This window comes from Leuciscus leuciscus, assembly GCF_965113295.1.
Source record: "Leuciscus leuciscus genome assembly, chromosome: 10".
Classification (NCBI taxonomy): Eukaryota; Metazoa; Chordata; class Actinopteri; order Cypriniformes; family Leuciscidae; genus Leuciscus; species Leuciscus leuciscus.
Window position 1 is genome coordinate 43,522,664 of NC_138734.1, and position 26,935 is coordinate 43,549,598.

At 37.6% G+C, this 26,935-nt stretch overlaps 2 protein-coding genes across 5 annotated transcripts in view; both read left to right on the top strand.

Moving 5' to 3' along the window:
* LOC309507917 (uncharacterized protein) overlaps positions 1 to 21,292 on the top strand; it is an 87,619-nt gene extending 66,327 nt beyond the window's left edge. The window contains exons 4-6 of one of the 2 annotated variants that reach the window (XM_082182373.1): positions 11,548 to 11,867; positions 13,696 to 14,955; positions 17,654 to 21,292. In XM_082182373.1, coding sequence (XP_082038499.1) covers positions 11,810 to 11,867; positions 13,696 to 14,955; positions 17,654 to 17,751 — 1,416 coding nt within the window. In that variant the 5' untranslated portion in view covers positions 11,548 to 11,809 and the 3' untranslated portion in view covers positions 17,752 to 21,292. Of the gene's footprint in view, positions 1 to 6,901; positions 8,412 to 11,547; positions 11,868 to 13,695; positions 14,956 to 17,653 lie in introns of those variants that run through there. The other variant, XR_014209295.1, reaches the window with a different exon arrangement.
* The window catches only part of LOC309507904 (uncharacterized protein), a 31,253-nt gene extending 6,393 nt beyond the window's left edge, over positions 1 to 24,860 (top strand). For 2 of the 3 annotated variants that reach the window (XM_082182342.1, XM_082182344.1), the window contains one exon: positions 24,767 to 24,860. The gene's annotated coding sequence lies outside the window, so the exon portion shown is untranslated. Of the gene's footprint in view, positions 1 to 1,021; positions 1,054 to 24,766 lie in introns of all 3 variants that reach the window. The other variant, XM_082182343.1, reaches the window with a different exon arrangement.
* The last annotated feature ends 2,075 nt before the right edge of the window (positions 24,861 to 26,935 follow it).

Below are 26,935 nucleotides of genomic sequence, written 5' to 3' on the forward strand. Positions count from 1 at the left end.
ATGCGCCGCCATCTTTAGAATATTTGTCTTTGAACTTCCGTTTTAGTGGTAGCTCAGTATATCTCTATAGCATCGCTGTGGAAGAGTAATTAGCTGGTGAAGGGGATTTACTTATTGTAGAGTAAATGAAAGTTATCACGAGCATTGTGATGTTTAAAGCAGATGACTTAAAGGGATAGTTCACTTTGAAATTAAATGTTGGTATGTTTTAGCTTACCTCAAGGGCATCCAAGATGTAGGTGTCTTTTTTTCCGCAGTAGTTTCAATTTTGATGTTTTTAGGTCAAACCGTTCTTGTCTGTCAGTCATATAATGCAGGTCGATGGTCACTTGTCTCAAACAGCATGCACAGAGTCCAAATTAAAACAATTCCCCATCGTCCAAATTAAACAATTCCCCATCGTAAGTACACATTGATGGCCTAAGACACGAAACGAGCGGTTTGTGTGAGAAAACGAACAGTTTTTATATCGTTTTTACCTCTTGAACTCAGCCACGTCCAAGTGATCTGAGAGCGCGGGCGGGTATAGATATATACACTAGATGTCGCATTGGCTACGGTTAGTAGGTTGAGGTACCCTTGAGGTAAGCTAAAACATACCAAAATTTAATTTCAAAGTGAACTATCCCTTTAACATAGCCTAGTAGACCGGGAAGATTTTCAAATGGGCAGTTCAGACCAGAAGACAGAAGACACCGAGTGCAGCGCTGAAAACGGGCGGAGCTACAGAAGGTCTTATAGATAACACGAGTCAACATGTGCATGTGAAAGCTGTAATTCATCATCTATGACATGGTTCTATTCACATGTGCATGTTTACTCTTTAATGATAGACATAATATAATTAATATATTAGCAGTTGATTTGTTTTAGCTACATCTTCCACACAGAGAGCATGTTAAGAGGAAGGCCTGCTTCATTTCAGCGTTTCTCTGAAGGATCGAAGGGTTTTCAATATCAACCTGTGTTTTACTTTAAGAAAGCAAGCATTACATTGGTGTTGTTTTCTTTTCTTTTGAAGGAGTGTGATCTGGAACGGCCTACGAACACCTTGTGAGTCTTGAAGCTGATTTCTGCCTGATGAAACTGCAAACTATCTTCAGTAAAAATCACTTCTAACTCCTGGTCTTCATTAATCATATCTGGTCCTAGTCTTTAACTGTAAATTAACCCTAACACTTTGTTTTATATTTAATTTCATAATCATTTATAATCATTGATCATTTATGTAGGTGTCATTAGATTTATCATTTATTCATATAATCATTATTATTATTATTATTCGATTTACATCATTTATTCATTTAGTCATATAATCATTTTATTATAATTCATTTATGTCATTTTATGTTTTTTATTGGCAGCTGCTTGCACTAAGTACAAATAAACTACAGTATAAAAAAAACAATGAGGCATGTTGTCACAACAGAAAGCTGCCATTAAAGGTACAATATGTAGGGGGTTTTTTGCTTTAAAAATAGCAAAAATCACTATATCTATGTTATATATTTTTTTTAGTTGTGTACTTACATTATCCCGACTGTTTCCAACAACTTTCAAACCAGGAGAAATTTGTAATTTAATTCGAAGACACGGACCGCTTCTTTATTTCCGTTATCCGCGTTCTCCCTGGTTTCCGCATGTACTGCCATAGTAACCAGAGCCCTCTGATAGTAACCAAGGCGACAGACGTGGACAACCGCTCTACAGTAATTTGAAAGTGATTGCAGTACCAGTTTTGGCCACAATCTTACATACGGCTCCTTTAATTTGTCTAATAAACTGACCTGTGAGTAGTAATTCTGCACTTGCGTGTAGTTCGGTAGAATGAAATGTCCATATTCCTTTTATATCCGCGGGACTCGCGTCGCGTGTGGAGCTGATAGCTGTCTCTCTTAGCAATCCCGAACTGCTTCATATCACAGTCATGATAAAAACATCGATGTATTCAGTCATCCATAAACATTATTAGATCGGTCGGCTTGACCAAAGCCCGTCTACGGAAAGCCTGTTCACTCCAACGCCCTATTAAGTCCTATTGGTTGTAGTTCCAATCAGAGTTCCACTGGGGGCGCTCGCCATGAGTGCAAAATGAATGGGAGTCTATGGGGCTAGACGGCTAAATTTGTCTCTTTCACCCGATTGCCGTTGAGAAATCTCAGATTTGATTGTAGGTTTTGCAAGTTCAACATGGGTTATAGGTCGAAAGTTGAATGAACGAGTACTTATGTCCTTTCGATTTCTTACAGGTTGAGTTGTTGTTGCCCATAACACGCTAGCATTCTGCTAATGAACGCTGATTGGTCAGTGAAGGACTGATTACGACCAGAGATACGGCTTGATGGCATCGTGGCATCCGAAGCGGGACCAGAAACAAACAAAACAAAAACTCTTCTAGCACGTGTAGTTACCTGTGTCAGCTGTGTTGTGTGTTTACCTGTGTCAGCTGTGTTGTGTGTTTACCTGTGTCAGCTGTGTTGTGTGTTTACCTGTGTCAGCTGTGTTGTGTGTTTACCTGTGTCGGCTGTGTTGTGTGTTTACCTGTGTCAGCTGTGTTGTGTGTTTACCTGTGTCAGCTGTGTTGTGTGTTTACCTGTGTGTGTTGTGTGTTTACCTGTGTCAGCTGTGTTGTGTAGTTACCTGTGTCGGCTGTGTTGTGTGTTTACCTGTGTCAGCTGTGTTGTGTGTTTACCTGTGTGTGTTGTGTGTTTACCTGTGTCGGCTGTGTTGTGTGTTTACCTGTGTCAGCTGTGTTGTGTAGTTACCTGTGTCGGCTGTGTTGTGTGTTTACCTGTGTCAGCTGTGTTGTGTGTTTACCTGTGTCAGCTGTGTTGTGTAGTTACCTGTGTCAGCTGTGTTGTGTAGTTACCTGTGTCGGCTGTGTTGTGTAGTTACCTGTGTCGGCTGTGTTGTGTAGTTACCTGTGTCAGCTGTGTTGTGTATTTACCTGTGTCGGCTGTGTTGTGTGTTTACCTGTGTTGGCTGTGTTGTGTGTTTACCTGTGTCGGCTGTGTTGTGTGTTTACCTGTGTCGGCTGTGTTGTGTGTTTACCTGTGTCGGCTGTGTTGTGTGTTTACCTGTGTCGGCTGTGTTGTGTGTTTACCTGTGTCGGCTGTGTTGTGTGTTTACCTGTGTCGGCTGTGTTGTGTGTTTACCTGTGTCGGCTGTGTTGTGTGTTTACCTGTGTCGGCTGTGTTGTGTGTTTACCTGTGTCGGCTGTGTTGTGTGTTTACCTGTGTCGGCTGTGTTGTGTGTTTACCTGTGTCGGCTGTGTTGTGTGTTTACCTGTGTCAGCTGTGTTGTGTGTTTGCCTGTGTCAGCTGTGTTGTGTGTTTACCTGTGTCGGCTGTGTTGTGTGTTTACCTGTGTCAGCTGTGTTGTGTGTTTACCTGTGTCGGCTGTGTTGTGTATTTACCTGTGTCAGCTGTGTTGTGTGTTTACCTGTGTCAGCTGTGTTGTGTGTTTACCTGTGTCAGCTGTGTTGTGTGTTTACCTGTGTCGGCTGTGTTGTGTGTTTACCTGTGTCAGCTGTGTTGTCGATGCCTCGAGAGAAAAGAAAGTGCAGAGCGCAAAAGCACCAAAGTGACTGAAGGATTGCCGTAAAGCAGTATCTCTGGGCGTACGATGTGTATGACGTCATTGACATTTTGAAAGACTTTTTAAAGCAAATAAGTGACTCTAAAAAATCTAACACCCAGCAATGTGTAATTTCTTTGAATACAACATTCAAATTACTAGACAAAAAATTATATCCTGAGAAAAGTGGATTTTGAGGGGTATAGCGCCATAGACCTCCATTCATTCTGCACTCGTCCTGTGAGCGCCCTCATGTGGAACAAGAGTGGAACTGCAACCGGAAGTTTATTGAGTGGCACTTCTCCCCTCATTAGACTTTCTCTGACTTGACGTTGATGACAAGATCCATAATTCTTAGCAAATGTTGCGTCATCAAACTACACCTTTGTTATTGGAAGAGGTTAGCGACCCCTAGCGGTGAAAAAAATTACATATTGTACGTATAAATTGTCATATTATTATTGTTCATTTGTTTATCAACAAGCTTGTATAACATATGGTGATATTGAAATTTTACTTTTGTTTCAGACCAAAATTTGTAGTGATATTCTCATTTTCTAATAAAGCACTCTTCATTTACTCTGGATGACAACACTGTATACTGGTCAAAGTATATTAGTGGAAATGGGTTGGGTAGTTCAGGAAGTAATCCAACAATGAGTTCCTGTGACTGATTTTGTGTTTGTTTTTGTGACCAGCATGACTCTGTGGCCACATTTGTTCCTTAGGCACAATAGATTATGTAGAAAGTGTTCAGTTCACTTACAAAAAAAAAAAAAATTGTAAACCTGTTGCCTTAAAATTATTAAGTAAATAAACTCAATGCTTAATTGAAAAAAATTAGTTATGTGAACTTGACAATTCCACATTTCTTAAAAAAAAATTCTGATTAAGCATGAAGTCACTGCAAGAACATTCACATGCAGAATTTGCACATTTTTTCCAGATAATTTTAAACACACAGTATAGAATGGAGATCAGATGCATCTCTTTTGAATAAAAGCATAATTTCAACACTGCAAAGAAATATTATTGTTATACAGACCAACGGTAAGTTACTCTGTTCATTTTTTTAATGCATAATAGCTGGTGAAATATTATTTTAGTGATATTACTGATTATTTATTATATGATAATTAAAGAATAGGAATATCATCCTTCCTGTAGCTAATAATGGGACAGTGCTCAGATCTCGTGCCTTTCTTTAATATTTTTGAGCATGTTTGTGCCTGTCAGGTGTCTGTAGAAAAGTGCTGGTGTTTCCATTGAAAGGAACATGTAGACCCTCCTCTAAACTCAGACATTAGAGTATTTGTAGCTCATGGAGGAACCAACTGAGTTTAGGAAGCTGTTTATCATGATGTTAAAGTGGTTAAACTGACAATTTTTTAAAGCAATATTACAATCTCAACTAAAAGAGAAGGGCTGCAAAGATACTGTCCTTAAGATGTCAGTGAGAAGATCTTTTCTGAAACAGAGCTTATAGAGCCATCCTACAGAACAAGCATGTCTCCTCCTCTACATCAAATCCATTAGACAGCGCCCTCTTCTGGATGGAGTTTGTCATGAAACAGGCGCTGCTCACCTCAAATGTCCTGCTAGGCAAGGCTTTTTCCTCTTTTTCCTAATTTTTCCATAATTTTTTCCTCTACTTACTCTGGAAAAAGAGATTCCATTAATAAAAAAATTAAGTGGATTTGCTTGAGGTATGTTTCATGAAGCCAGAATGTTAAGCTATTAAACAAAATATTTTTGTGTCATATCTGTGGTTTGTTTATTTGCAATACAGTAAAAAATCTGGGTGTACATCCTTTAAGTGTGGTGATTCCAGGTCAAGAAAATATGATCATGCAACACCAATTTTGTCATCTTTACACTGGTTACCTGTTAAGTTCTGTATCAATTATAAAGTATTTTCTACTGACCTATAAGGGCTTAAATGGTTCAGCTCCTGATATTTAACTAATCTTCTATCTACAATCCATCACGCTCTTTAAGATCACAAAAACCCTGGGCTTCTGATAGTATATCTAAGTCCACTAAAGGAGGGAGAGAGTTTTCCCATTTGGCTCCTAAACTCTGGAATAGCCTTCTGTCACAGTGTCTGGTTTGTGTTTCCCCCGGTGTCCACTAGAGGTCTCTTTCCCTCACTGTCACCTTTACTTCTGGAACTGCATTTCCCACAATCCTTTGTCTGTTCTCATCACTCATCATTGCACGCAGCTGTTCCTCATTACATCATTAGTTTCTGTGTATTTATACCCTGTCTGGTTAGTGTTTGTCATGGAGTCATCATATATTGTCACCACACATCTGAGGTCTGTGTCTTGTCTTGTCTTGTCTTGTCTTGTCTTGTCTTGTCTTGTCTTGTCTTGTCTTGTCTTGTCTTGTCTTGTCTTGTCTTGTCTTGTCTTGTCTTGTCTTGTCTTGTCTTGTCTACATGGATTTTGAACCTTGCCTGGATGACGGCGAATTGGATTTTGAACCTTGCCTGGATGACGGCGAATTGGATTGCGCTTTAATAAATCATTACCATCGCACTGCTTTTGGATCTACCTATTTTCCTATGTGTCCCTGTGACACCTTCCTGATGAGGTTCGAGGCTCAGACTCCAAGCATTCATATAATGCATCTCAAAACCTTATACTCCAGTTATATCAGATCAAATGCACATGATTATCTTTGCTTAATGTTATGAACAGCAGTGACGCTAATTATTTTTGACTTGCTTCTCTGTTTTATCTTGGGATGCCCATCCTGAGGTAACTAGAGAATATGTCAGGTCCAGTTTGGATCCTAACCGTATTATGAAGACTTCAGATGAAGCAAACTCAAAATCAACATCATTCAATGCTTATTTTTTCTATACATCTTAATCAATTGTTAATATGTATTCACTGCCTCAATGAGCTCATTGTTTCTGCCTTAAATTAATGCATTGTTTAAATTAATACGTTATTAGCTAACTGTGTGATTTTTATATGTACATTTCTTAAATAAATAACTTGGACAATGTCACCTCTAATAATAATAGATCACTCTAAATTGTAATGTAGATGCATTTACTGTAAAGCTGCTTTGAAACAATTATGTATTGTGAAAAGCGCTATACAATAAATATGAATTGAATTGAATATATGATGATGATGACTCAGCGTTCGAGAAGCCGCAATCCTCCTTAAATGTACTCCTATCTAGCCTAGCGGTTAACTTTGGTAGTGCCCTTCAAACCCTGAGAATTGTGTAGAACGACATGTATGTTACTATTATATATGTATTTATTGTAATTATTTATTGCAATATGTTATTCATCTGTTCATTTTAGACTACACACAAATACAAAGTAAAGATGAGAATGTTATGAATCCTTTGACTTGTGTTTTGACTGACACCCTGGGACGAGATCAATCTCCTGATCAGCACTTTAGTTCAAACTCCCCTACATTGTAGTCCTTCGAACCGGATGTGTGGTTACCACATTCTTACACTACCTACATTTACAGGATATCACCAGTGTGTGCGTGACGTAGGCCTACACCCGTGACCCCAGCCTCCAGTTTTGCCTTGTCCACTCCAAATACCCACATGGCCACTTGAGAGAGTATCCCATCATGCATTATATTCGGGAACTTATGTGTCGAGGAAAACATTCCACTGTAATTTATAGTAAATTGATTAGATACATACTGTACTTTGGCAGTAAAAACATAAAGTGGTGCAAAGATGAGTATGGTATTTGTAGGCCTATTTTGTATAACATTTGCAACTGTTTTTGTCACTTAATTAGAAGCACCACAATTTTAAATTTACTTAAAGCAACACTAAAGAACATTTTTTACCTTAAATTAATGTTTCCAAAATCGTATCAGTGGTTCATCAAGTCGTAACAGGGTGAACTTCTGCATTCGCTTTGCGGTCCTTTATCTGCTATAACCACACTATGCAAGTTTGCCAAACCGGGTCGCGTTTCTGTAGTTTGAATGAGACATAAGAAAACTAGCTTTACGTCAAGCGTTACAATAATCATTATTTAGTTTTTCTTTGTTTCTGATGTCACAATACATCATACTTTCATGAAATCATGCAACATACTGTACCTTTTCTGTGGACATCGTTCATTCCAAAGCCGGTGCTGGATAAACAGCAAGCGTGCAGCGCCAGATCGCTTTTTATTTAACACAAATGAACAAAATTAATACTCTGTTAGTCAACAAGAGTTGTTTCATTTGTTATAGATATATCTGTACCGCGAACAGTTATAAAAAGACACATTTTTAATGACGTACGACTCGCATTGACAGAATGTAGCCTACGATCTGTCCGCTTACACGGCAGGTCCAAAATGCACATCCAATTCATATCAGATTTATTTCCACATATAAATGACGCCTGAAACCTTCCTTTTTACCGGAGTCTGACACTGCCATTTCTGTTTTATTATTGATAAGTCTGTCTGATACTTTTTTGCCATTTCTGTTTTATTATTTTATATTTTAAGTCCGATCATGTTTTTGCTAATGTTACTCCTGTTTAAGGCTGCTCTTAGCTTTGCTGCACTTATCTGTGTTGTGCTGTTATACAAGTATTATTCTCTTTTAATTTTGTAGTTCTGTAAAGCACTTAGGTCAGTCAGTGGCTGTTATAAAATGTGCTGTATAAATAAAATCAACTTGAACTTGAATCTACCAGTGGGGGTACTATGAAAATAAATATTGATTGAGTTTTGTAAAATATTACAATGTTATGTGAAGTGTGTTCTTGAAATATATTCATAAAATGTATTATTTTATCTTATTATACCAAAAATGTTGTGTGGAAAAAAAGTGTTGTGTTCTTTGTTATATTCATGGGTTTCATCCGGTCCCTTTCCACAGGTGTATAAAATCAAGCACCTAGATTATGAATGCAGACTGCATTGTGCTTGATTAATACGGAATCTTCCACATCCTGTGGAAAGGGACCGGATGAAATCCATGAATAGCCTACTTATGTTATTTATTTATTTTTATCTTATAACATTTTATCTAGATTTAGGATTAATTTTATGTTAGATGAACATTTTGCTAATTTAGGCTAATAGAAACAAATAAATCCAACTCAACACTTGTGGGAGAGTGGAGCAAGTGACTTTTAAATTATCTTCTCCCAAATTTGGTTGGAGAGGATAATCTCAGAGCACATTTGTTATCTTGTTTTTCCTCTAGTGTGGGAAGTCACATGGCTGGTTTTAGAGTACTGACTGTTTCCATTTCATTAAAATAGCTTAATGTATAGCCTATCAAGGTTGAGTCTATCCAACAATATTACATTTCAATTTACAATATAACAAAAAAAAATTACAACTGGCCTGTTGGAGTAGCCTATGCTTTACATTTACATACAAAAAGGGCAGATAGGTAACCTAGTCTTATTTTTTTTTTATTTCATAAATTAATCAGATGATTTTGATTAATTCACAAATAACACATACGTTAATGCCGTGGACATATAAACGGGTGCCAGATAGTAACCTTTCACATTGCCTCACTGTAAAAAATTTCTAACCCTCCCAAATCAAAAATTTCAAGTGACTGATAACATCTAAATTTTTCAATTGGCCCAAGTGAAATTCTTGTTGCAATAGTCTGTTAACATTGGCTCAATGAGAAATAATACGTCAGACTAATTGAAAAATGTAGATGTTATCGGTCACTTGAAATTTTTGACTAGGGGATGCTTTCCAAAGTGGCTTAAAAAAGTGAGGAAAACAACGAAACTGTTCATCGTAATAAAGAAAAAAAAGAATACACAAAAACAAAGTTTCAACAGTTTTTAGAAAAACACACACATAGTGTGAGCAATGTTCTTATTAAGTGTTTACGCGTTTGTCACAGAAACGATAAATAATTCATCATAATCATGACAAATATTAGAGAAAAATACAATATGATGTATGCCAGCATCTTGCCTATCAAAACAAACTTGTCTTTTTATCACGGTTGAACTCGCACTAACATTAACAGGCTTGATATAGCGCGTCATGTTCTGTCCACTAGATCCAGCGAGGGTGAGCTAGAGCTCTAGCTCCTCCCATTTGACGCTGCAGCGAAGCCCCGCCCACTAAATATAGCGAGGTGGAGCTCCAGAAAAGGGGGAGCTCGAGCTCTATCTCGCGCCGTCTCTTCCTCATTGAGTTTCAGCGGAGAATCTTCTCAGGTGAGGAGAGCAGTTCGCGGTATTTCTCATATTTACACAAGCTTCAAACACACTTTATACAGTTTGATTAAGCGACAGGCTCATTTCTGTATTGTTTTCATTTATCACAGCGATACTTTCTGGCGTCTTCCTTCTGAAATAAACATGTAACGTTAGTGCAGCAGCAGCGAGCATGAGGAGAACATGCTGAGTTCATTCAGACCTGAGCGATGTTGTGCTCGTTTGTGTGATTGTCTCGATGTTTGGAGAGAGAACTGTTACTGAATGTCAAGTCAGTTGGTCAAATTTTTTAGTTACTTTACATTAATGAAATTAATTACACCCTATCTACTTTTTGCAAATGAACATATTGATTTGTGCTGCTGTTTATTTTTAAAGGTTTTATGATTATTGTCCGTTTTGATTTAATTTAGTTACAGCAATTAATGTAGTTATTAGAAAGTCAAACTGTATTTCAATTCATGTGCATATTATGATTGTAAGAAATAACAGTATTTTCTTTTTTTTTAGTAGAGCAGTTTTATAGTCTTTTATCATCTATCCTGACTCAAATAATGTGTTTCTAACAGCAAACACTCAGATAAAAAGTGAGATGATATGCTGATGATCCTGAATGACTTGTTGAATGAGTGTTGATAGTCTGAGGCTCATCAATATTAACAGATCTGCTGAAAACACTCTGTAAGTCTTGGAGGTTTACGGTGCAAAAAGAACAAAAAGTTGAAGGAGAATGAGCAGAATTGAGTTATTTATCTGATTCCATTAAAATTATTGCTAATCTTTAACTTCTTATTCTTTAAAGGTAAAAGTCTTTCTTGGAACTAAAACATAGGATTCAGCCAGAATAGTTTAAGTTATAATTACTTTAGCTTTTTTAACATTATCATTAATAAGAGGAAAGATTCTCAAAGCCTTTAAAGCAGGCAGAGTTGTTTATTACTTAAATATACCGACAGAATGGACCAACATACTGTGTAGAAAAACTTTCATTTTCTTCTTATACCCTGAGAAAGGGATTGTTAAACATTATCAGCACTGAAACCTAAAGACCATAAACCTGAAGGCAAATGGCTGGTGATCAAGAGAAGAAGTACATTAACATATTCTCCTCAGTGCATCGTACATTACGATACTTTAATATTTCTATTAAGTTCAACACAATTCTGTTCAGTCTATAAACTGTCAGATGAGACTAAACATGTTAGGACACACACAATAGTGTGTAGTGGGAAGAAGCGTGTTTGTCCTGTGAAGCGAATGGCACAGATGTGTGTTAGAGGAGTAAGAGACACAACAGTCCTCAATCTGCATAATGACGATTCCCAGCATTAGCATACTGTGATGATGAGGCCATTGTCCCTCATTTAATTCACATGAATACTTTTAAAGTGACAACGGCTGTACTTGGGCATTAAATGGCTAGTTATACCTATATTTCACATCAATAGTTCCTGTTTTCACCTCATTGATTATGCTGATGTCTTCAGATCTCCTGTAAATTGACACTTAAAGCTCATTTCATTGGCGTCAACAGACTGAGGGTATTTGTTGGCTACAAATATACATTTATTTCTGTTCATGCAACTATTCAACTATTCTCACCATTATTTATTTTCGAATTGACTTTACATTATTTTTGCTCTTTTCTTTATTTCTAGATGTCTGCCTATGTTTTATATATTTTCTACAGTAGACAGAAAAACAAAAATACATGCGTATGTGTGATATTAAGTATAAAAACAAACTCAGTAACAGATATATTTTTGATTTTGGCAGATCAGCTCCTAACACACAGCAAATACATCATCAGTGAAGGTCCTCCCACATCAATTACATCATCAGTGAAACTCCTCCCATAGCAAATACATCATCAGTGAAGCTCCTCCTACATCAATGCATCATCAGTGAAGCTCCTCCCACAGCAATTCTCCAATAAATGCTGTAAATTCCCATCAGCTACAAGTGAAGACAAGCATCAGAACATCAGGAAGAGCTGAAATCTGCAAAGACTAAGTTTATTAAAGAGGACAGAGAGAACATGAGTGATCCAGAACCCTGCAGAATGAAACACACTGAAGATCCTGAAGAACAAAGAGGTTGGTGTTTATTCCTCATTCATTCATAATGCTGAAGAACATTCATGTTAGAAACATTCAAGCACTTCATCACATTTAGATATGCAGTTAAACTATAAAATGGGTGAAAATGTTCTTGTTTGTTAGTTTTCAACAAATGGTCAGTAATGGGAGGTTTATAAACTTTTATACTGTTTGTCAACATCAGGTCAAACTAAATATTCTAGCTATGTAACACATTTATATCTCGTTCACAATTTATTTGCAACAATGTTGCCAATATCTTTTGACATTTTTCAATATAGTTATCATAATAATATTAGCAATTAACAGAGTAAACAACAAACTACAGTATATCAAGTACCGTATTTTCCGCACTATAAGGCGCACTTAAAAGCCTTTAATTTTTTCAAAAAACGACAGTGCGCCTTATAATCCGGAGCGCCTTATATATGGATCTGGCGCCTTATATTAATGTCTGTAAAACAACCGTTGACTTAAACCTTGTTTATACTTTCGCCAGGCACCGGAGCGCGAGCCTCCGCTGACTGCGCGCGCACCTCCCCAAACAGACGAGGCATTTATACTTGACGCAACTGTTTTGTTTTAGACTGAACACCAGACCATACAACTGATTTAGACGCGCAAACTGGGTGCTGGTGTGATGAGATGTACTAATATCCGTCTGCTCGGGCAGATTCGGCTCAAAGTCGTGCATCTTCGGATGCGGAGGCGCGCGCGCTGTCACAATGACGTCATTTTGCCGCGCGCGCGCCTCCGCATCCGAAGATGCACGACTTTGAGCCGAATCTGCCCGAGCAGACGGATATTAGTTTATTACCTTCGCGCTCATGCGGACGCGTCGAGTATAAACAAGGTTTTACAGCTCAGCCACTTGTTTTTTCATATTTTTTTGCAAGTGGTAGATCTTGGTTTACATTTGGACTTTGGATGTGATCTTAGGCTTGAAAAGGTTGGTGACCACTGCATAACGCAAACCCAGTCAAACGTTTGACTGCAGTATCTTCTATTCTATGCGCCTTATAATCCGGTGCGCCCTATATATGAAAACAGTTCTAAAATAGGCCATTCATTGAAGGTGCGCCTTATAATCCGGTGCGCCTTATAGTGCGGAAAATACGGTAAATGAACTTTCCAGATAAGGTTGCATTTCTTGTAAATAATAGAAGTTACTCATATTCATTGAGATTATTCTTCTTATAATAACTTTGGTAACAGGGTTGATGAATACAGTCAATGCTACTGTTGGTGTAAAAACTGAGACAATGGATTGAGATTATTTCTTGTCTTCCCATCATGCAGTAGAAGGAGCCCAGATGATGTCACTTCCTGAGTGTTACTCTGTTTTTAAAAGCAGGAAAATCATGTCAGGAGTAACAGGGTTGAGTGAAACATGTAGGACAAAGATAATGCTAATAAAAATGGCTCATTTAAAACTAGTTAAAGCCACGGTCAGTGTAGACTTTCAGCATGGCTTGTGTTTCTGGTGTCCCACATTCACATGCATATGATTGGAAGTCGGTGGAACAAAAAAGTCAAGTGTGACCGGCCCTCAGTAATTAAAAAGTCTTAAATAAAATAAATTGAATATCTAAAAGTTGTTGTGAAAATATGGAAGTATTGTATATTTTAATTGTTTCATTGATCAAATGTAATTGATAGTTCTCACTACAGAAATATGGGATTTGTCTGTAATGTTTAAAAAAATTAAATATTCAAGATCGGTGTACCTCATTCATGATAATATTATGTAGCAGTTGTTCTTGCATCATTTGTATGTCCTTTTGATGTACTGAAAATAAAAATTCGATATTTTTTTTCATGTCAGACCTGATGGAAGAGAGTGAAGAACTGAGTGAAGTGGAGGAGGAACATCATGTCAAACCTGGAGAAAAACCTCTGAGTCGCTCAAAGACTAAAAAGACATTTTTAAAGAAAAGAAAAGCCAAGAAATCTTCCACCTGCACTCAGTGTGGAAAAAGTTTCTTAAACACACGTGATCTTGATATTCACATGAGAGTTCACACCGGAGAGAAGCCGTTCACATGTGATCAGTGCGGGAAGAGTTTCACACACAAAAGTAATCTTAATGTTCACATGAGGATCCACACCGGAGAGAAGCCGTTCACATGCACTCAGTGTGGGAAGAGTTTCATATACAAACCCAATCTTGATATTCACATGAGAATTCACACCGGAGAGAAGCCATTCACATGCACTCAGTGTGGGAAGAGTTTCATAAACAAACCCAATCTTGATATTCACATGAGGATCCACACCGGAGAGAAGCCATTCACGTGTGATCAGTGTGGGAAGAGATTCTCCCACAAACATGGTTTCGATCAACACCTGAGAATTCACACCGGAGAGAAGCCGTTCACATGCACTCAGTGTGGGAAGAGTTTCATATACAAATCCAGTCTTGATATTCACATGAGAGTTCACACCGGAGAGAAGCCGTTCGCGTGTGATCAGTGCGGGAAGAGTTTCACACACAAAAGTAATCTTAATGCTCACATGAGGATCCACACCGGAGAGAAGCCGTTCTCGTGTGATCAGTGTGGGAAGAGTTTCATAAACAAACACAATCTTGATATGCACATGAGAGTTCACACCAGAGAGAAGCCGTTCGCGTGTGATCAGTGCGGGAAGAGTTTCACACACAAAAGTAATCTTAATCTTCACATGAGGATCCACACCGGAGAGAAGCCGTTCTCGTGTGATCAATGCGGCAAAACATTTCTCTGTGCAGCAGCCCTGAAGACACACCTGACAGTTCATATGAAGGAGAAGCCGCATTCATGTTCTGTGTGTGGAAAGAGTTTTTCACTCCTGCTATATTTACAAAGACATCAGAAAATTCATACTGATGTAAGAGAGTACATGTGCTTTGAGTGTGAGAAGACTTTTATTACAGCGAACTGTTTAAAACTGCACCAGAGAATTCACACAGGAGAAAAACCTTACAAGTGTTCACACTGTGACAAGAGGTTCAATCGGTCAGAACATCTGAGAACACACGAGAGGATCCACAACAGAGAGAAGCCGCACACGTGTGATTGGTGTGGAAAGAGTTTCTCCATTAAAGGTCAGCTGAAGCTACACATGAAGATCCATACAGTGGAGAAACCAGATCACCGCAGTAGTAATTATGATACGCAAATGTCAAAATGATTAATGACTTTGACCTTTTGACAGGTTGAACTTCCGGTATAGGGGTCAGGGATTAACCTTTGCCCTTCCTCCCCATCGATCATGTGGTTTTGACAGAAGCTTTTGACCTATTGACCCTGCTAGTAGGGCTGGGTAAAAAATATAGATTTCTCGATTTTAATCGATTCTTAAATCCCAAGAATCGATTAGTCATCCTGTGTTCAGTTGATGAATGAATGTAACATGTAGCGCATCCCATCCAATAAATCGCAATAATCTTTGTGCTTTGTTATTATTGATATGAAACCATAGACTGTAAAAAATATGGACGTCTGTGACGTCACCCATAGACTTTCTGAAGAACGGTTTTGAAGCCGTTTATGGGGGGTATGGGCGGCGCCATCTTGGGAAATCCTAACCCCGCCCACCTTCTGGCCAATCCATATATGGGTAAAGGACGCAGCGCGCGTCACTCAGCTCGCTCTGCTACTCCGGTTATCTCTGTATATTTTAGGCAACGAAATATGTTAGAAAACACCACACTGCCTCTTTTCGTTTTCATTTAAAGAAATCTTAAACATTATAGCCACACAAATGTGGCTCAGGCAACGCGTATTGATTATATTCACTGCATATAACGTTTGCCTATTTATAACAAAACGAAATATAAAACACAAACCTGCCTCTTTTCGTTTAAATATAATATAAAAATATTAAACATTTTAATATGGTCCAGGCAATATGTGCATTTGTACTAAACAACAGATGTTGCAGTAAACAACATTACAGATCATCTTCGTTGTATTAAAATTTAAAATGACAAAACTCAACCCAGTCTTTTTTTGTTAAATTTCAGTTTTATCAATATTAGCTATTATAAAAGTATAAGTAAAAGGTACAAGAAGCTATACAAATAAAGCAAACAATTCAGTCAAACATACAAAGTCAGCGCTCTAGTCTAACCATACAACGGTAAAGTTAAATAGCTTATAAAGTAATGAGACTTCGCCTCAGCCAAAACGATTGGCCAGGGATCAAATTATAGATTCATGAGACCAAAAATCGCCCGTTAGATATACACAAGACGAATTACACTGACCTAAAGGATTATTAGGAACACCATACTAATACTGTGTTTGACCCCCTTTCGCCTTCAGAACTGCCTTAATTATACGTGGCATTGATTCAACAAGGTGCTGAAAGCATTCTTTAGAAATGTTGGCCCATATTGATAGGATAGCATCTTGCAGTTGATGGAGATTTGTAGGATGCACATCCAGGGCACGAAGCTCCCGTTCCACCACATCCCAAAGATGCTCTATTGGGTTGAGATCTGGGGCCTCATTTCTAAACGTTGCGTATGCACAAAAGAAGGCGTACGCCACTCTCTACGCAATAATTGGGATTTATAAAAAGCAAACTTGACGGGAAAATGTGCGGTCCTTCACGCAAGCTCTGACCCAGGCGTACGCACAAAAACGAGTGAAATGAGAAATGGCGACACCGTCGGCAGAGGGAAGAAACACGTGAAAGTGTGTTAAACTTTAGACCGTTGTGTAAAAAAATGACAATACTGCCTCTCATAAATAACATGAAGACTTCACAAAGCAAGTCTTACAGCCTACACGAACACCCGTTTGATCGATCTGCAGTGTAAAACAAAAAAAAATCAAATGAAGATTAAACAGAAAATGCATATTAACACATATTTGCAAAAAGAAAAGTGAAATATGTTCTGCAATAACATTGGCATGTTATGAGTTAAGAGGGGTCAGCTCCGGTGTCCCCTTTCCCCCACCCGTGGCAGACACACTCTGGCGATGGAGGGCTAGATGCTTTTTTGCATCGACTTTGATGTCCGACCATTTATTTTTTTATTTTGGCCACGGCCCGAGGTTGTGAGGCTACAGCATTAACGGCGTCTGCAACCTTTTGCCACTCAAGTGCCTTTTTGGCATTAGTAATGCCCACACTGTGCCCCCCAAACAACATTTTACTCCTCTTTTCCACCTCGCCAACGATAATTTCTACTTCACATTGAGTGAAGTTATGTTTCTTGGTTTTCCTCTCTGTGTTTGCCATGATTTCGCAATCGATTGTGATTTGTGATTTATTTAATAATTGATTATTGATAATTGATTGTGATTTATTAAGGGAAAACTGCGTAGGATGTGCGTGCGCACGGTTTTATAAATCCGAATATTTCTGTGCGTACGCACATCCTATGTTTCATCCGTACGCCACTTCTGACGCAAATCCGACGCAAAGTTTTATAAATGAGGCCCCTGGTGACTGTGGGGGCCATTTTAGTACAGTGAACTCATTGTCATGTTCAAGAAACCAATTTGAAATGCTTTGTGACATGGTGCATTATCCTGCTGGAAGTAGCCATCAGAGGATGGGTACATGGTGGTCATAAAGGGATGGACATGGTCAGAAACAATGCTCAGGTAGGCCGTGGCATTTAAACGATGCCCAATTGGCACTAAGGGGCCTAAAGTGTGCCAAGAAAACATCCCCCACACCATTACACCACCACCACCAGCCTGCACAGTGGTAACAAGGCATGATGGATCCATGTTCTCATTCTGTTTACGCCAAATTCTGACTCTACCATCTGAATGTCTCAACAGAAATCAAGACTCATCAGACCAGGCAACATTTTTCCAGTCTTCAACTGTCCAATTTTGGTGAGCTCGTGCAAATTGTAGCCTCTTTTTCCTATTTGTAGTGGAGATGAGTGGTACCCGGTGGGGTCTTCTGCTGTTGTAGCCCATCCGCCTCAAGGTTGTGCGTGTTGTGGCTTCACAAATGCTTTGCTGCATACCTCGGTTGTAACAAGTGGTTATTTCAGTCAAAGTTGCTCTTCTATCAGCTTGAATCAGTCGGCCCATTCTCCTCTGACCTCTAGCATCAACAAGGCATTTTTGCCCACAGGACTGCCGCATACTGGATGTTTTTCCCTTTTCACACCATTCTTTGTAAACCCTAGAAATGGTTGTGCGTGAAAATCCCAGTAACTGAGCAGATTGTGAAATACTCAGACCGGCCCGTCTGGCACCAACAAACATGCCACGCTCAAAATTGCTTAAATCACCTTTCTTTCCCATTCTGACATTCAGTTTGGAATTCAGGAGATTGTCTTGACCAGGACCACACCCCTAAATGCATTGAAGCAACTGACATGTGATTGGTTGATTAGATAATTGCATTAATGAGAAATTGAACAGGTGTTCCTAATAATCCTTTAGGTGAGTGTATATCTCCTGTTTAACCACTACAGAGACGCCAGAGTCAGTGGCAAACGTCAGAACGACTAGCCGAGGAAAGGCGGTTCCAGGCGGGGTACATGAGCGCCCGGTCATCGCTGGATCTCACAACCTGGATAAAATTTTCATAAATCTTTATAAATAAACCACAGATTTGAGCTTTAAACAACTACATTCTCGCCTGAAAAACTCTTAAAACTACATTTAATGATTCAAAAACAGTAGTATTATATTTCAACTGTGTTAAAAAATGGCGCTTCTTATGTTGTCATTCTCCTTGGCGCAGCCTATGCTCGTTATCAGCTGTCAATCAAAGTTAACCACGCCCTTATTTGTCATAAATTTTATATCTAAATACGATCTAAACTAACGAGTTAGAAAAAAATTCACCCCCCTCACAGTTGTCAGGCACTCGGAACCTATCGAAAAATACAATAAAAGTCCATGGGACCAACCTGTAAAAACATGAATTTATGCTGTGAAAACGGACATTTTAACATGGGGTCTATGGACATTTGCTCCCTTTTGGGACCTCCCTCTAGCGGATTTTTGATGTATTGCAGTTTTTCGCACTTCCGGGTAGGCTTCATTTTTCAGATTAGAATGTTGCCGCTTGTATGAAACGAAGTCTCAGATTTCAAATTATGGCCATTTTCTTATGAAATTCAAAAACATATACCGTTTTGTCGCTCTGGCTCAGCTCTAGAGAAGCACATGATCTTCTCTTCCGCATTAATAACACCAGTTACAGCGAAATAAACATGAATGAGCGTCTGAAAGTGTGTTAAAAGATAGAGTACAACTTATCGAAGTCCGTATCATGTGACATGGAGTCGCCCAATCAGTGTTTCAACTGTGGAAAGACGTCAGTAAACAATGACATGTAACGTCACATTTACCTCAGAAAAACCATATCCAGTGACCATAAACTCGTCAGTCAGCTAGAAAAATTAACTCTAGAGAGGATAATTTTTTTAAATTATGCACCATATTACATATTCATTATAATTTGCAATATTCTTCAATATGTAATGCATGTTTGAATAAATCTGGAAAGTTTTTTTATGACCGCCACCATTTAAATTTTTATAGCATTTTATATAACTTTATTATTATAAAAATAAATAAATGTGTATTTTAAGTGTTTGTATACAAATCAGTTAATTTTTACCTTTATATTATATATATTATAGTAGGCTAATGAAGCCTATAGGCTACAACTGACTCCCATAGTTTACAATAATAGTTGCAGAGCCGATCCTTACCTCCCTGGGGCCCTAAGCAAAATTCTGTTTAGGGGCCCTCATACCTGACCCATGAGCCATGAACCATTTGCCATTGCCACACAGTCACACCTGACACCCCAGTGTTCCCACTACAATCCCTCCTTTAACTAGTTCTAGTGAAAATGTAATTCCTGATATCAGAAGACATTGTTACTAGTAAAAAGTTCATTCTTAATATCAAGAATTCACATTTTAAATAGTACAAATTGAATTATTGATATCAAAAATGCATATCCTGTCAATGAATAAAAGCTAAAATGGCGCCATAGCATGTCACTGTGTTTTAAATGATAAAAGTAATTATTGATACTTGATGGTTATTATTTACTGAGGGATGTGCATCCATATTGACCAGAATCTCCAGCCAATCAACATTTTAAATTCAATGGAGCCTATCAATAGTCAATGTCAATACATGGCTTTCATTATTGCATTAGTGCAGAGTTGTAACTAAACCTTGACTGAGCGACTAGATAATCATCGTCTTGTTTTAAAACTATAATCCCGACAGATGTTTCTGCTGGAAAGTACACGTTTCATTTCATGCACGCGCATATGAACGCGTGACGCGGTTATCTTTTCCGAGCTGCAGTTTATAAACAAACACCGTTGTCCTTTGTCGTTTATTAAGCATAATAAATCAACTCACATCAACTTAACTTTAGCCTACTGGTCTTTGCTGACATCAAACTTTGAGAGGAGAGAACACAAGTCTACCTGATAACTGTTGCCGCAATTAACTCTCATGGTGTTTTTTTCTCAGAAGGATAGTTCCGCTTCATTTTGTCATCGATATTGTAAACATTGATTGACGCGCTTTGACACGAGGGGGAGGCGGGGCCTTGAGTAATTTGCGGGGCCCTACGCACCTTGCGTAGTGTGCGTATAGGGCTGATCGGCTCTGAATAGTTGAGAGATTTGTTTTCCTTGAGAAAATTTGCAATGTATTGTACCAGATATCCAAAATAATCAATATTGAATCGAAATCGAATCGAATTGTGAAATTTGTGTCAATACCCAGCCCTACCTGCTAGCCCTAGATCATGTGGTTTTGACAGATGTTTGATCTTTTTAACCCTGCTAGCCGTCAATCATGTAGTTTTGATGTTTGAAGCCGGTGTCAGGTTCGGGTTATATGGGTGTGTGTCTGGTTATATGGTGTGTCACCCCGGCATCACGCTCCCTCCCCCCCCTTCGCATTTCTGAGCAGTGTGATGAAACAACGTCATACAAAACATTCTATCCTTTAAAATAAATATCTTGCAAATTAAACTAAAGTTGAAAAACATTCTGTTCTTTAAAAGTGTATAAAATAAAATAAACTACTGAAACCAATTAATACAGCTTTAGATAAACAAAAGAATAAAAATCATCTTATATTATTCTAGAGAGTTGAAGTAGGTCCTACCATGTATGAAATGGGTTTACAGCTCCATCTGTCGGCCTCTGACTTCAGTGATCAAGATATCAGGTGCTGAAATTATTTCAAAGTTTAAAAGATATCTTTTTAAAAATGTTTTTTAAAATTAAATTAAGTTCAATAAAGTTGTAATACAAAAACACTGTTTTTCCTGAATGTCTCTCCAGCGCACTCAGAGTGGTGCGTGTGTGTGTGTGTGTGTGTGTGTGTGTGTGTGTGTGTGTGTGTGTGTGTGTGTGTGTGTGTGCGTGTGCGTGTGTGTGCGTGTGCGTGTGTGTGCGTGTGCGTGTGCGTGTGTGTGTGTGTGTGTGTGTACGTGTGGAGTATCTGGAATGTCACGAGGCTGTAAAGTCACAGGGAGTCCATGCTCAAATGGGGGTTTTAGAGGGGATTCTCCAAAACAGGGTTTCCTATGTGACTCAAATGTCCCTCTGGGGAGCCACAAAGATGCCATTTTGACCGTTCAGGCAGACTTAGAGGCGCCATGAACAAACTCGTTGTCTAAGGAGACAACGAAGGATGTGTTTGGAGATCAGGATCTACTAATTTGAACAGCATGTGACCGCATGTCATAGTCATTGTCGTTACAGTGTGATGAAACAACGTCATACAAAACATTCTATCCTTTAAAATAAATATCTTGCAAATTAAACTAAAGTTGAAAAACATTCTGTTCTTTAAAAGTGTATAAAATAAAATAAACTACTGAAACCAATTAATACAGCTTTAGATAAACAAAAGAATAAAAATCATCTTATATTATTCTAGAGAGTTGAAGTAGGTCCTACCATGTATGAAATGGGTTTACAGCTCCATCTGTCGGCCTCTGACTTCAGTGATCAAGATATCAGGTGCTGAAATTATTTCAAAGTTTAAAAGATATCTTTTTTTAAATGTTTTTTAAAATTAAATTAAATTCAATAAAGTTGTAATACAAAAACACTGTTTTTCCTGAATGTCTCTCTGTGTGTGTGTGTGTGTGTGTGTGTGTGTGTGTGTGTGTGTGTGTGTGTGTGTGTGTGTGTGTGTGTGTGTGTGTGTGTCTGTGTCTGTGTCTGTGTCTGTGTCTGTGTGTGTGTGTGTGTGTGTGTGTCTGTGCGCGCGCCCTCTGACATGATCCCCCTCCTCCCCATTCCTGAGGTAACAGTGAAAGTGAGAGTTGTCCTGTTTTATATATCACACTAACTAAAGTTGAAAAACATTCTGTTCTTTTTAAAAAAGTATATAAATATATATATGAAATGTTTATAAAATATATCATATAAAATCTACTAAGCTGCGTATTTTAGTTTAGATTATTTAATTACAATATTAAAAGCATTATATAAATGAAGATGAGATAAACAAAAAATAAATAAAATCATCTTACATTTTTTATAGAGTTGAAGAAGCTCATAACACATCAATTTATGAATGAGTTTAAAAGTTGTCATAAACAAAACAGTCCCACAGTGTCTTACTGAAGTGTGTGTGTGTGTGTGTGTGTGTGTGTGTGTGTGTGTGTGTGTGTGTGTGTGTGTGTGTGTGTGTGTGTGTGTGTGTGTGTGTGTGTGTGTGTGTGTGTGTGTGTGTGTGTGTGTGTGTGTGATATACTCGACTCCCCCATCCTACGCATTCCACAACGCATGGAACACATTGCTGGGTTTGTTTTTTTCATGGACTAAAAGTCTTAATAAAAACAATATTCTACATCGTTAGTCTGTGGAAAAACTTGACTTGAACTTAAATTATATTTTTTATTTATCAGGGGTATGTAAAAAATAATAAAAGCGTTATGGGAGAAAAGGGGGAAATAGGAAGCTGTTCCTTTAATTTCGTAAGGACGTGAAATTGTAGTTCATTCGGGAGGGGATTATGGGTGTTGTAGTCCGGAACACGCATGGTCGTGTGTGTGGCTCTGTGTAGGAATTTCTGTGTTATATTCTTTTACAGTCTATGGTTATATTCAGTGGAAATGAACCAAGTATTTATGTTCACTGCCACAGTGAAAGCCGTGTGAATGCATACCGAAGAGATCAATAAAGCAGCATACTCTGGACGCTTCGTCTAACTCATCATTTTTCATGGACTTGAGTAACTAACTTTATAAACTGTTACACGCACACATACGGATGCTGTGACGGAGAGCGCAGTCATCTCACACATGTGAAATGTTCAATCATTCTTTAAAGCTACACTGTGTGATATTTTCCCCCATCTAGCGGTGAAATTGTATATGACTACCCAGTGAATATTAGTTTCTGTTCCTTTCAATTTCGAGGGTGTTTTAACTCCTACGGTGGCCGTATTATTCCAAGATTAACATGGCTTCCAGTTCGACTTCATCCAATTGCGCCATTAAAACTCTCACCTGTGATCCGTCGCAGCACAGATTTATGTTACAAGGTAAACAATACTTTTTCACCATTGACGTGAGGAAAAGTAACGCAAGTTATACTAGAGGTCGTTCTGGCGTTATGCACAACCATGCTATGGTTAGACAAGCAACTATAAAACTTTGAATTTACACAAATAGGCTGGATTACCTGTCGAGAAGAAAGCAGGCAACCTCGGCGTCCGTTTTAAAATCTTTGCTCCTCATGAGCTCTTTCCATCTGGGAAAAGTTACTCCAGTATTGACTTTGGTCTTGCTGATTTGCCTGTCGTGTTGACGTTTTAATTCTCTCTTTCTCTTCCTTGGCGACTCTGTTACATGTCCTCGAGAACAGGCGTGATCCTCCATCAGCAATCTTTCAAATCTGCCGGCAGTCGCGAGTAATCTCCCCCTCGCATTCGTCTCTGTGTCACTGAGTGTAAAGCGCGAAAGGCGAAGCTTGAATTTACAGGTATGTCCCTCTTTGGCTAATGTAGTTTCAAGATGGAGGGGCAACATGGCGACCGGCATTCGAACCCCTCACCCGTATGTACTTTCAATGGCAGATTATAAACTTACGAGAATACTTTATTACTTGAAAGAAGTAAATATACATTAATGAGCACATATATTTTTGAAAGAACTAAGTGTTTTTTTGCTAAGAATCAACTAAAAAAATTACACAGTGTAGCTTTAAGTTGTATCTGTGAAAATCTCCACATAGGGCATAATCGTAAAAGTTTAAATATGATCTTTTAAAATGAAAGATTGATTCAATTAAATCTTTAAAAGTTTGAATACATACATCCTCTATTTATCTTTTAGAAGATTTTGTTTAACGGCGACCTAAAGTATAATTGTTATTAAACAATGTCTGTTCAAAAACTTTAGATTGATGAAAAAACTGTATTTATCGTCTTAAATCTCATTTATATGAAAAGATTCAATCAGCATTTTTGTCCATGCGGGCTTTAAATAGAATTTTTTTTTTTTTTTTTTACATTTTCTACTTTCCACAGCCACGATGATTGTTGTACCTCATAATCTATCCTGTACACCTAAACGTGTATATTTCAAAATGAAATAAATAAATAAATAATTTAATATAATTTGCAAGCTATTTTGCGCGCACACACGGTTCTAAAAATGAACTAATCTCTATTTTTAAATTAAATTATTATAAATTAAATATATAACCAATGAATAAAAGCATATGTTACTAAAATGTAAACATAGTTTTAGCTAAATGAAAATTATTTATAAAAAAAAACGTACATTTTCAGAGCACTGAAGTAGTTGAAATGAGTCCTGCTTCATTTCAGCGTTTCTCTGAAGGATCGAAGGGTTTTCAATATCATCCTGTGTTTTACTTTAAGAAAGCAAGCATTACATTGGTGTTGTTTTCTTTTCTTTTGAAGGAGTGTGTTCTGGAACGGCCTACGAACACCTTGTGAGTCTTGAAGCTGATTTCTGCCTGATGAAACTGCAAACTATCTTCAGTAAAAAAAGAAATTCTTCAATTTATTATAATTCTGATCTTGTCTTATATTGACTGCACTTCTAACTCCTGGTCTTCATTAATCATATCTGGTTCTAGTCTTTAACTGTAAATTCCCTAACACTTTGTTTTATATTTAATTTCATAATCATTTATAATCATTGATCATTTAGTTGTCATTATTTATCATTTATTCATATTATCATTATTATTATTATTCAATTTACATCATTTATTCATTTAGTCATATAATCACAAATAAGTACAAATAAACTACAATATAAAAATACAATGGGGCATGTTGTCACAACGGGAAGCTGCCATTAAATTGTTATATTATTATTGTTCATTTGTTTATCAACAAGCTTGTATAACATATGGTGATATTGAAATTTTTGTTTTGTTTCAAATTTGTAGTGATATTCTCATTTTCTAATAAAGATTTCCAGTTTTTTAACAACATCATAATCATGCACTCTTCATTTACTCTGGATGACAACACTGTAAACTGGTGTATACATATCAAGTATATTAGTGGAAATGGGTTGGGTAGTTCAGGAAGTAATCCAACAATGAGTTCCTGTGACTGATTCTGTGTTTGTTTTTGTGACCAGCATGACTCCACGGCCACATTTGTTCCTTAGGTACAATAGATTATGTAGAAAGTGTTCAGTTCACTTACTAAAAAAAAAAATGTGTAAACCTGTTGCCTTAAAATTATTAAGTAAATAAACTCAATGCTTAATTGAAAAAATTAAGTTATGTGAACTTGACAATTCCACATTTCTGAAGTTTATTTACTTAATAATTTTAAGGCAACAGGTTTACTCAATTTTTTTAAGTTACAGGATGGCTGTAAAGTGACATGAAATAACCAGAAAGAAAGTGATGTGTAAATATAAGGGATCTAAGATGAGAAAGAGGACAGCTGCTGATTTTAGAATTAATAAAAGAAGAAAATCCACTAGAACATGAACACATCATGAAGAAAGATGTCAAAGTTCATGAACTCTCTCACTGCGAGAACATTCACATGCAGAAGTTGCACATTTTCCAGATAATTTTAAACACACAGTATATATGGAGATCAGATGCATCTCTTTTGAATAAAAGCATAATTTCAACACTGCAAAGAAATATCATTGTGTTATACAGACCAACGGTAATGCATACAGTAATAGCTGGTGAAATATTATTTTAGTGATATTACTGATTATTTATTATATGATAATTAAAGAATAGGAATATCATCCTTCCTGTAGCTAATAATGGGACAGTGATCAGATCTCGTGTCTTTCTTTAATATTTTTGAGCATGTTTGTGCCTGTCAGGTGTCTGTGGAAAAGTGCTGGTGTTTCCATTGAAAGGAACATGGAGACCCTCCTCTAAACTCTAGTATCCAGACATTAGAGTTGTTGTAGCTCATGGAGGAACCAACTGAGTTTAGCCATTTATCATGATGGTAGTGGTTGGACTGACACTTTTTTTTTAAAGCAATATTACAATCTCTTTCAACTAAAAGAGAAGGGCTGCAAAGATACTGTCCTTAAGTGCTGTCAGTGAGAAGATCTTTTCTGAAACAGAGCTTATAGAGCCATCCTACAGAACAAACATGCAGAAATGTCCAGTCTCCATATAATCCACATGACAGCGCCCTCTTCTGGACGGAGTGGGTCATGAAGCACAGAGGCGCTGCTCACCTCAAATACCCTGCAGTGTTGAAATCCTGCTGTTTATTGCTTTTAGTTTCTGTGTTTCAGTGTCATTGGTCCGATGGTTGTGTATTAGAATACATGGTAAAAAGTAACAACGAAAACATGAGTGAAAGAAAATATTCTCTGTGGAGAGCTAAATTACAATTTGCACATGTTTTAAAGCACACATATTGTTACGGCCAACAGAAACTGCAAGTAATAAACTGCATGAAATTACAACAAATAAAACACTGTGACAATCTTCAAATTCAAGGTTTCAGTTCAAATCACAGGTTTGTGTAACTGGACATTTGACATTTGACTTTTTATTGAGATATTAACCTCATGACTTCTCTGTGTGACAACTAGCCCCGGTCTCCTTGAGAATTATTAAA